Source organism: Spea bombifrons, chromosome 2, assembly GCF_027358695.1.
Source record: "Spea bombifrons isolate aSpeBom1 chromosome 2, aSpeBom1.2.pri, whole genome shotgun sequence".
NCBI classification, from domain to species: Eukaryota; Metazoa; Chordata; class Amphibia; order Anura; family Pelobatidae; genus Spea; species Spea bombifrons.
The window spans coordinates 28,915,449-28,926,815 of NC_071088.1; the positions used below are offsets into that span (position 1 = coordinate 28,915,449).

The 11,367-nt window shown below is 35.6% G+C and overlaps 1 protein-coding gene across 1 annotated transcript; it reads right to left on the reverse strand.

The window, feature by feature from the left end:
* Nucleotides 1-2,349: 2,349 nt before the first annotated feature.
* Nucleotides 2,350-10,387, reverse strand: RS1 (retinoschisin 1). Its single transcript, XM_053455874.1, has 6 exons — nucleotides 10,336-10,387; nucleotides 8,706-8,791; nucleotides 5,381-5,465; nucleotides 4,355-4,496; nucleotides 3,431-3,626; nucleotides 2,350-2,603 (listed from the first exon to the last, which is right to left on the reverse strand). The coding sequence occupies exons 1-6, from the start codon at nucleotides 10,385-10,387 to the stop codon at nucleotides 2,451-2,453; spliced, it is 714 nt and encodes a 237-aa protein (XP_053311849.1). The 3' UTR covers nucleotides 2,350-2,450.
* Between the last annotated feature and the right edge of the window lie 980 nt (nucleotides 10,388-11,367).

The following is an 11,367-nucleotide window of genomic DNA, read 5'->3' on the forward strand; positions in this document are numbered from 1 at the left end:
AGACACACAATGAATTAAGATACTTAGACTGCAGCATTGAAACATCATTCCTATTGCAGCTAAATGTCCAAACCTTTCTCAGAAAGAATTATTGAATCAAGTTAATATTTGTCTCTCATATATATATATATATATATATATATATATATTGCCAGGAACACTGAATTGTTAAGTGACACAAAAGCAGGCACAGTGAGGTTGTTGCAATAGAAAATGAAAAAGCGTCTTAAAATGTTTCATCTGACAATGCTTAGTTGCTTAAAATACTAGAGAGTTCAATTAATGTTTAAGTGGAACAGCACGTTTCTTGTCTCGAATTTAAAATGAGGCAAGGTTGAATTAACCGAGAAACACAAGGCATTGTCTCATTGTATGAACACTGCTGTTTTCAGAAAAGGAAGGATAACAGGTACTTGCACATAGCTCTGTATCCATTATTTTTATATATATATATATATGTTTTATATCAGAAAAGGAACAAAGGTTACACACCCTAATTTAAACTCAGAGTGTGGGGTAATTACAGGCATTTGCAAATGTATAAGACTCTGGGCCTGTCTCTGAAATGAAAAATTGTGCAGCAGTATGTAATTCCTGAGTTGTCTTCTTCCCGCAGTGTTGTTGCATTGGAGACGTTTTCTTTCTTGAGAATTCAATATAGATCCAGCGTTGTCATCTCCTTGATACAGGTGGCCTTTCAGAGTTAGCTCATGTGTGGCTTATGTGTATTGTGACATATACTTGCCTAGGTGCAATTGCATAGTTACTATTATGGGAATGTACGACCTTGTAAAGATATTTCAACTTGTGCGGTCTCATCACTAACACTGAACATCACAGATTTTCATAAAAAAAAATTCTGGAACTCACAGAGATGAAAAGAAGACTACATTTGGTCAGTTCTTTTGTTTTACTATACTAAATAGGACATTATAGGACACATATTGCTGCCTGCTATATCGACAACACGTTTTATAACTAGCAAATTTATACTACTCTTTCTATTATGCTGTAGATACCCCATACCAAACTAGGCATGTGATTCATTCTCTGCTTCTGTACAATCATATTGTTGCTGTAAATACATTTAAAAAAATGTTAATTTATTCTGTGGTAATTTTATCAGCATGGACATTGTTCATTTTTACGACTCACAGTGTATTTTTGAATGGGCCTTCCAAAAATGTCTTTAATAAAAAAAATGCATAATTTACTTTGGAAATTTGTGTTGATTTTTTTTTACAGTTGGTAGTGTTCTCTTACGTACTGAATACACTTAAGTATTAAGTATTGTGTTTCACAGGCCAAATCTACTGTTAGCATAATTACAACCTCTCCAGGTTTGCCATAGATGCCGGTCTTTTTAAGTCCCTTCACTTTTCTACTATTGTTATTTATTGTTTTATATAGCACAATCATATGCCACAGCACTCTACAATGGGTAAGCAGAATGTAACAGGTAGCAGATAACATAATGATTTGAAGAGAAAGAAAATGTAAGGAGGTACCTGCTCAAATGAGCGTACAATACTAAAACTTAAAGATAACATTTATGCAGAGCACAACTGCTCACCCCTCCACCAGACTAGGTTTGCATTCAGCAATGTAAGGTTATAGAACCAAGCTCAGAGAGATTAAAGGGAAGAAAATGGGAAACAATGTTTCTCCCTTTTTCATAAATAGAAAAAAAGTAAAATATAAATATACAGATATATTCCCCCCCACACTTATATTCTTAACTATACATATTGGGTACCGATCTTGACAGTACTATAGTGGCGGAGCTTGGAGAAAGAGGGATTTCTGATACAGAGGACATTCATAGACCTTTTTAAATCTAAATGTAATTGAATATTGCAAATTTATAATATTTGTTATTATACCATTTTTATATATATATGTCATTTTTTTGTATTTTGTTTGGATTGTTTTTTAAAATATTCTTAGTTTCAGACAGGAGTGGAATGAAAACTCACATGTCCTCACATAAAACTAAATTTTTTTTTTGTTTTTTTTTAAATCAGTAAAAACGTATAAGAATCTGGACAGACAACCTTTGTGCAGTGGGAGGGTAATAAAAGAAGTCTTCAGGGAATATAGGTCCATGTGTGTCCTCACAACCCATTCAATGCCAAGGGAGGCTTTTGTAATTTATAATGAAACACCCTATGCAAGGCACTGGCCTCATTCCATGCCACCCCTCTCACATTATTAATGACATAGAAGGTTCAAAAATAGGATAATAAAGCATTGGGAGGAATCTATACACCCCCAACTCCGCCCATTGAAATGAAAGAGTTCAATTTAAGATAAATTTACAATACATGGTGCAAACTACTGCTTTTATTAACATAGGATATTTTTTTACAAAAGCCTTAGTGATGCTGTTTATATTAGCTCCTTGTATGAAAACATGTAGATCAAATGCTGTGTCTTCTCCATTTAGTATTTTATGCGCATTTGCTCATACACTCAAGCAGTTCCATTCTAATGGCTATACGGACATGCCAACCTAGTGGAATAATTCTAATGTATCGAGCTATAATTGGAGGTCGCAGGAAATTCTGTACTGTTGATGAGCGATCTGAGTTTCCATAAAATACCTAAGAAGATACAATGAACAAAATAATCACATTTCATATAATAAGGTATTATTACTATATTTACCATGTTGTCTAACAACCTAAAGGCTATTACTGCAGTATTACAGTGGCAGCCAACTGGGCACTACTAGCCCCTTCAAGGCTCCCTATAGGGTGCTCTGCGCTGAAGGAGGTTCCATTTCCAAGAACGTACAATAAAACTAGAAAGAGCAGAAACTTCTGTGGCATCAACCAACTTTATTTTTCAAAAACAGGAGCCCAGGGCCATAAACATTACACGTTTTGTAAGCAGTGCCTTTAATCATAAGTGTTTGTGTGTGTGTGTGTGAAATGCATCAAGACTGAGCTGTCCCAGCTTCCTGTGCTTTAAATAATAGAATTGATTGATGCTAAAGAAAAAAGAGTTGCCGATTGCTAGGGTTAGAAACCAAGATTAGGATTCCGTCATCAGTATAAATACAATTTATTGGGTTCACATCAACAAAGCAACATGTCTTAAAAAAACTTACCTACCGCCACCACACTTCTTTTAGCGTATGGGATGTTTTCCAGTGCTGATCACTAGGTGGTCTACTAGTGTAGAGGGGCCTTTTGTAGTGCAAGTGGCACCAGTTTATAATGTCATATACCAGCATTCACTGCACCTCAGTAAAGAGCAGAGAGTCCACTGCTTCTCATTACTAGCAGGGACTCTTTTGTTTGTGACTGTAGTAATACTAGTGGAAAACTATTATGGTTCATTAGGTAAAAGAGAGCGATACTCCTGCTTGTGAAACACCCAGTTAGAGATAATGTAAGCACAAATGATTTGGTCTTCAGCTACTTACCCGGTTATTTCCTGTCTGATCTTTGTAGTAAACCCAATTTAATGTGTCATCGACTCTGTATTGCACGCTATATTTTGTCATCCATTCATCTGTGTCGCATCTCCCCTGTGACATAATCCCCGAAATAGCCTTCACTTCCCTTAGATCAATTTGTAACCACTGGCCGTTGTCTTGGAATTTAGAAAGCCAAGCACATCTATTAAAAAATACAACAAAATTCAACTAGCGTTATAATAGGAGATCTTTTCACATTTTCTATAATCTGTAGTATTGATTTTAGTATACTTCAAGTACACAGCTGACCCAGTTACAACAGCTACATCCATGTATATGATATTGCTTGGAAACTCAGGAGTTGTCTCAGACACTTCAGTCACAACTGATCATGAACAGTGTGCTAATCATTTCTCTCCCGCTCCTTATTTTGCCCACTTCTGCTTCTTCCTTACTCGACTTTTACCACCCGGCTATATTTCTGCTCCTGTCTGGATGGGGCAGAATTCATAGGAACACACGTTTATATATATATAAAAAATGTATGTATAAATCTCTGTTTAGCAGATTACAATTGTTTAGAAAAGCTATAATATTATATTGGCATATTAACTAGTGAATTAACAATGCTTTGCTCATATCTGTAGCACTTAAATGTTACAGGTAATTGATAGATGAACTATGTGATAATTATAGGATTCAATTGTATATCAAATACAATACACCACTTACAGATTGATAATTGTAGAGCTATCAGACTTCAGTTATAAAATATATAAATATATTGTAACCCTATTGCAGTAATTACATTTTAAAGGATTGTTCTTAATTAATTTTACTACTTCTTTACTACTTTTGCATAGATGTCCATCAAGTTTTATCCAGTGTTATGTAACCACTTGTGCAATGGCATCAAATTTACCATCTTACCCAAATCCTTGTCCATTAAGGCGCGCTTTATTTGCAGTCCAAGATGAGTACCAGCCGGTGTACTGTTCCTGGTTGGAAGAACTTATCTGGTCAGCACTTATAGCTCCTGATTCAAATCCTACTGGTTTATGATAGGGGCATTCTGGAAAACAAGTTATGCATTTTCATATGGTATTGTAATATTTCTCCATATCAATAGATTCCCTGATTCAGCACTTCACATTTCTTTTGAACTGACATATAACTTCCAGCATTTGAAGCAGCCAAAGAGGAACATATTTGATTGAGAGGGTGTGACTTATAATGCAACTTTGTGACCTATTGATTTATGCAAAGCAATTACCAAAAGAATGTATTTCATTTATTCAAATTAATTTCTAAACCCATTACCTGCTGCTTCTATACTCGGCATTTTGGCTTTTAAGGTTACAGAGCATTGTGATACACTCACACCCAGCAAACATTCTTCTAAACTCCAACAAAATATGTACATAAGAAAGAGGGACAGATGGATTTGGGACCCGAAAATGGGACTACCAGTCCTAAAGACAGAAACTGGGGGATATGCTGACCTACATAATATTTCCCATAGTCCACCATCTACATCATATTACCATACCTGGGAACTCTACTGTTTGACCCAGAGTCTCCATGTATAGTGGTACTTCCTTGGGTCTCTGGATCACTCTGCTCTTTCTCAGAGGCAGAGATTTGAACACGTCCACATCCCACTCAATTCCCCTCACACTTTACTCCCAAGTGGTTTTCCCTGGCCCCTTGTGAAGCTACTGCCTCAGAAGAGGGAAAGCTTTAAGGTAGGTTGCCTTGGGATATTCCCAGGTACCCATAGCTTGTAGCCAATTGCATTGATAAAGGAAGTCGCAAATATAGTTTTTGTAACTTTTTTCATTGGAGTTTACTGGAAAAGCAAGAGGCAGATGTCAGAGCATCTGTTTCAAGGAGGCAAGTAAGTATGTATGTTACAGCAACCCATATTTACTAAAAAAAAATAAAAAATGATCTCACCTGGCATGCAATCTAGAATCATCACTCTAGAGGGCAATGAAGGCCCAGAACCCTGGCAGTCACACTTGCATGTTTTACTTTGCCACTGTGAAAATAGTTACATAAAAGTTACACAAAAATGGATAGGCAAATCAAAGATGAGCATGTAAGCACATATAGAGTTAAACTCCAGGGCTGGCTATAGTGTTCATAGTGTCCTAGGTAAATTATGTCTCGGACAACCCATCCCTCCAAACAAGTTTTTATTTCCCGCTTAGAAGCCTAAAATCGAAAACGACAGAAAAACCGATACATGAACCTCTGCCATCCATGCTAGAATGCTTAGAGTAGAGGTTTTGTATTTCATGTGAGGATTTGCGGTTTAGACTAGCTTTTTCCTCCTCTAATATAGACTTCGTTCCTATACTTGCTTAACAAATCATTGCACCCCATAACACCCAAATGCACTAATACAAACCCAAATATGCCATTACAAATCAATTACTTTTGATTTCTTTACTTCCTACCTTCTAGTAAAATTAAAAATGGGAATAGTCCAATATACCAATTCTAGTACCCTATCAGACTCAATACTTTCATAGCCCATAGATGTTTAATAGAGAAGAAACAATTTGATGTGTGGTTTTGATAAAGTTCTCTCGTTGGCCTGGTGAAGAGGGTGCTGCGCGGGAAGTCTGGCGCTGACTGCTAATTGCAGGCCCATGTTTCATTCCAAAATTTGCATGTTAATATTTTAAAAGTTATCATAATTGTATCTATTTTCTTATCCCTAAATGGAGAGGTATTGGGATATAGAGGTAAACTGGGAGAGAAACATAGAAACATAGAAACATAGAAAGTGACGGCAGATAAGAGCCAGAAGGCCCATCCAGTCTGCCCAACCTCTGAGTACTCTCCTTTAGTACTTGCCCTTATCCTATATCTAGCTTGGCATTATGCCTATCCCATGCTTGCTTAAATGACTTTACTGTATTAACATCTACCACTTCCACTGGGAGGCTATTCCATGCGTCCACTACCCTTTCCGTAAAGTAATATTTTCTGATGTTACCATTAAACCTTTGCCCCTCTAGTTTATGCTTGTGTCCTCTTGTTGTGGTTTTATTTCTTCTTTTAAATAAACTTTCTTCCTTTACTTTGTTGATTCCCTTTAAGTATTTAAATGTTTCTATCATATCCCCCCTGTCCCGTCTTTTTTCCAGGCTATATAGGTTAAGATCCTTTAACCTGTCCGGGTAAGGTTTATTTTGTAATTCATAAACCATTTTAGTAGCCCTTCTCTGCACTTTCTCCAACATATCTATATCCTTCTGGAGATATGGTCTCCAGTACTGTACACAATACTCCAAGTGAGATTTCTATTCTATCAATATATATATATATATATATATATATGGACTAGTGACTCAACAACCCCAGGCATGAGAGGTATTGGGATTTAGAGGTAAACTGAAAGTTAGCAATAAGAATAACATGTTAACAAAAGGTGACTATCTACCCTTACCTCATTTAGAGTTAACACTGAAAAATTGGAGAGAAAAGAAAACAAACAAAATGTTAAAACAGCTGTCATTAATATTTTACAGTGACATCCAGACCTTCTATATTATCTTTGGATTGAAAAGATTTCTATTCTATCAATATATATATATATATATATATATATATATATATATATATATATATATATATATGGACTAGTGACTCAACAACCCCAGGCATACATTTTGCCCTTAATGGGCCTTGTTAGTTGGGAAAGGCTGGTCTTCCTCTACATACAAGTGAGAAAGGAGGTCCATGTCTGGACTCACCTTTGCACTTCAGGTGAACCCCAGAGATCCCAACGGAGAAATTGCATGCAACCAATCAAACTAATGGAATTTTTTTTTCTGTAAGTGACCTAAAATGTCAGTGGGGATGCACTGTAGGACAGGCTACTAAGTTGCTCCCCATTCTCAGTTGCATTGTCTCTTTTCCTTTTTGTATATCATTTCTCCCTTTAGGGATCTCTTGGGGTTCACCCCAAGCATATAGGTGAGTCCAGACAGGGAGCTCCTTGCTCACTAGCCAGATGCCAACCACACTCTAATACTGAGGGTCAAATATATGCCTGGGGTTGTTGGTTCCCTCATGCAGAGGAAACGTCTTGTGAACCCCAAGAGATCCCTAAAGGGAGAAATGATATACAAAAAGGAAAAGAGACACACCATAGGGCAAGTTAATGCCCGTTCTTGGTTGGGTTATTTTATAACTCTTTGTATGCAATATAAGGAAAATTGTCAATATGCAACTTGACCATTGTTACTGGGGAAATACATATACGAAGGAGGAATAGGCAAAAGTTGAATAAATAAAGATGTAACTAATTAGAATAGTAAAACATTATTCTTTTATGTATTAAAAATATAACAGGTTGTATTTACACATGTTGATTTAGTGGATCAGTTTTTCTATTACGATCTGTAAGGGGTTTTTTTTTTCTTTAGAACCACCATTTTTAAAGATCAAATATTAATATAACTTAGCACCACTCGTTGAGGCTTCTTGGATATATTTCAAATGTTAGGTCTCTGAATATTGATATAAAGCTCATTTCATTATTCTTTGTATTCTTTGCATTTTTCAGCACTACTGCTTAACTTTACATCACTCAACAGCAACTCAACAGCTCATTACAACTCAACTTGCCGGCAACTTGACTTTTAGTGAATGGTTTTGTGAAGTGCAATCAAGTGATGTTGAGCTAGGTCAGCTGAATTACCTCTTCAAACATAACTTTCATGAACAAAGCATTCTGAGTTACAGGAACTGGGAAAATATGCAAATGTCCATTTAGCAAGAGTCAGATCTCTCATCTGTTACAGTTTTACTGTAAATTGAATAGTGGCACAAAAGTAGTACAAAATACATAATATCAACATAACTTTATTTTTTGGTCTAGAATATATATATATATAATAATACAAAGCAAGTCACTAAAAATAAAAACAAAACAATAATTGCATTCTTAAAGTTAGAGCCTCTAGCACAGCTATAAACCTGTCAGAGCCTGGGGTTGGGGGAGGATTAAAATGCTGTATGTTTTTATTTGAATTTCAAAATAGCCTTTTTTTTAGAAAAAAATATTTTATTAAATAACAACACATGCTTTTCCCACCTCTATTATTTACTGATCATCTGGAGAAGGTTAGATGTTTGTACAAACAGTCACAGTTGAAGCTTACAATGTAGATGGCACAAAACACATTACCCAGTTATCTAGGTAGTATGTGTTCTATGTTTTTTAATGAAACAAATTGTGGTAGGAAGTCTCGGATACTATTACCCATGATAATATCAGACCTTTAGTAGATGTGTCATTCTCATCATCTGCAGATGAAGACTCTTCTCCTGGTTTAGCAGCATGGATCACTGTATCATGATGGGAATTAGATGTTAGTGCAAACATTACAAAGTGTTATGTCAAGTCCTATTCACACCACAACCTATGTTGTGTGTCTGTGTTATCATTAATTTTTGTATATTGTCATTTGAAATGGTTATTGTCAGTTTTGTATTCTTTATAATAATAGTTCAACAGAATATATTGGTACTCTAATTCTATACATACAATGTAATGAATATATTTGTTTGTTTTCAAATATATCTATATACTGTCTAAATTTCATGAATGCAATGTATTTATAATGTAAAGCATTTACATTTTCTAGGGACATTTTTATACAACTAGTGGCATCTAGTAACTCATTTGAATGCAATGTATTCCTAGGGAAAGAAGGTATAATGGCACAGTGACACAGCTGATGTTCTACCTAGATAACGTTTTGTTTTAAGTGTTAAAAGCATACAAATAAATACCTTACCCTGTTCATATCATACGTTTAGGCTATTCAATCTTACAAGAACAATTCTCCTTTCTTGTTTTAGTTTCATAGAGGACTCTTACTCGTCTCATGTTTAGCTCTTATCAGTTTGTGCATTCTTTCTTTTTATTCAGACTGTGAGCTCTTATACAGAGGTTTCCTTCCTCTTTTTTTGCCTCAAATTTATCTGAATATGTAAAATCTTAATTTATTGATTCCTTACTGGGCTCTAAGTATTCTTGCTACTAGTTTATAAATAATAATTAACATGACTGTTTATAAATTTTTTTTTCTACTCCCCCAAATAACAAATAACAGGATAATACCATTTTAATGCTGTATTACAATTAGGGATCATTCCTTAATTAGGAAAGGATGGATTTGTTAATAAGGAAACCGTGTATGTGATGTCTATTTAAAAGCCAATACCTGTTTAGAATATTAAAAAACCCATACAGCTATAGTTATTTTATTATAAAGAAGCGTGGATTTGTCTTTAACTCAACAGAATTACCAGAAATAGAATATAAATGTTGTTTTGTCAAGGATGAAATACTTAAGAAACCATAATGAATGGGGTCATTGGTGGTTAGCATTAACTGGTTATGACACTAACTATACTTTAAGCTTCTTAATGGGCCAACAAAGCTTTGCTAGCAAGAGAAGCTTAATGAGTGGAAACTCACACTTGCTGCCCATTCCCGTTAATGAATACAACCTGTTTACTAAATATCTCAAAATCACAACTTTTGAGGGTTTGGTGTTTTCTAGTATTATGTCTCAGGACAAAACACCTGCTTGTGTCTAACATTTCTTCCCCGGTTTTACTTAACAAAGCATTGCACCAAAATGGGAAAAGTCTGCTACAATAATTCAATAACTTTGTGGCTAAAGTGTTGCAGGTATGATAACATTAATGAAGAAACACATTGAAATGATTGGGAACATAGGAATGACAAATCCAACATATTGCACATATTTTTTTTACTGTATAGCCCTTAACAAAAAAATTTCTAAAACATCTAAAACTCTTTTTTTTTTTTATTTCATTAGGGTCCATGTAAAAAAAGTATGAATGTAAATTACTCTTACCATCCAACCAAAACAGAGCAGTCAGCAGAATGCTTCCAGTGAAGAGCTGCATGTCTCACTCTCTTTCTGGAATAACTCTTTGGATTGACCTGGGTCTCCATAGCAGTGAGATTAGTTTAAGCCTTTCCTTATTAAGCACCTTATGTGCACATTATTAGTATTTTGTAAGGGTCATCCAATCATCTCAGTTTAACGACTACGTTTGCTGTATAGTAATACAACATGGTTTCACTAAATATGATTGCAAATACTGAATCATAAAGAATAAGTTTAATAGAAAATAGGAGACTATTCTGAATATTAATAACACCAACCATTGTTATTTAAAAAAAAACATAGAAGGAACTGAAGCTTAATGGGGTTGACCAAATATTAATGGAATCATTGATTATAATCAACAAATGTAGGGTCTATTCACTAATCAGTCACATAGTCACATGACCTTGAATGCTAACAGTAGCAAGACAATGTATATATTCGCTAATATGCATGATGTTTGTGAGCACAGTGCATGCTGCTTTAAATTTTGCAAAATGTAAGTGATGGCATGCAAGTAGCACTGTCCCTCAATGTAATAAACAACGTATTTAGAATGCTATGCCCTAAAAGTACCTGTTGGTGTAATGGTCTGGTGTCCCAATACTATATATATTTATAAATATTTATGCCAGATACCACAGCACACCTTTAGAGGTCTAGTGGAGTCCATGCTTCGACAAGTCAGGGCTGCAAAATATTAGGCAGGTGGTCATAAGATGGTCATAAGATGGCTCATCAGTGACGTTAGCAGCAGGTTCTGTAAGTCCTGTAAGTTGCGAGGTGTGGCCTCCATGGATGCATCCTGGTGCCATGTGTTCTCCAGGTAAGCGATGCACGCGCACCTGGCTATCCACGTGATGTAAAAGAAAACGTGATTCATCAGACCAGGCCACCTTCTTCCATTGCTCCGTGGTCCAGTTCTTATGCTCACATGCCCATTGTAGGCACTTTTGGCAGTGGACAGGGGTCAGCATGAGTGCTCTGACTAGTCTG

What these genes read in the sequence shown, in the direction of transcription:
- RS1 (XM_053455874.1), bottom strand. Translation starts at nt 10,387, where the DNA reads ATGCAGCTCTTCACTGGAAGCATTCTGCTGACTGCTCTGTTTTGGTTG. An exon ending in GATTCTAGATTGCATGCCAG is followed by an intron (nt 4,497 to 5,380) that starts GTGAGATCATTT and finishes CTTGTTTTCCAG; the next exon opens with AATGCCCCTATCATAAACCA. An exon ending in CTTAATGGACAAGGATTTGG is followed by an intron (nt 3,627 to 4,354) that starts GTAAGATGGTAA and finishes ATTTTTTAATAG; the next exon opens with ATGTGCTTGGCTTTCTAAAT.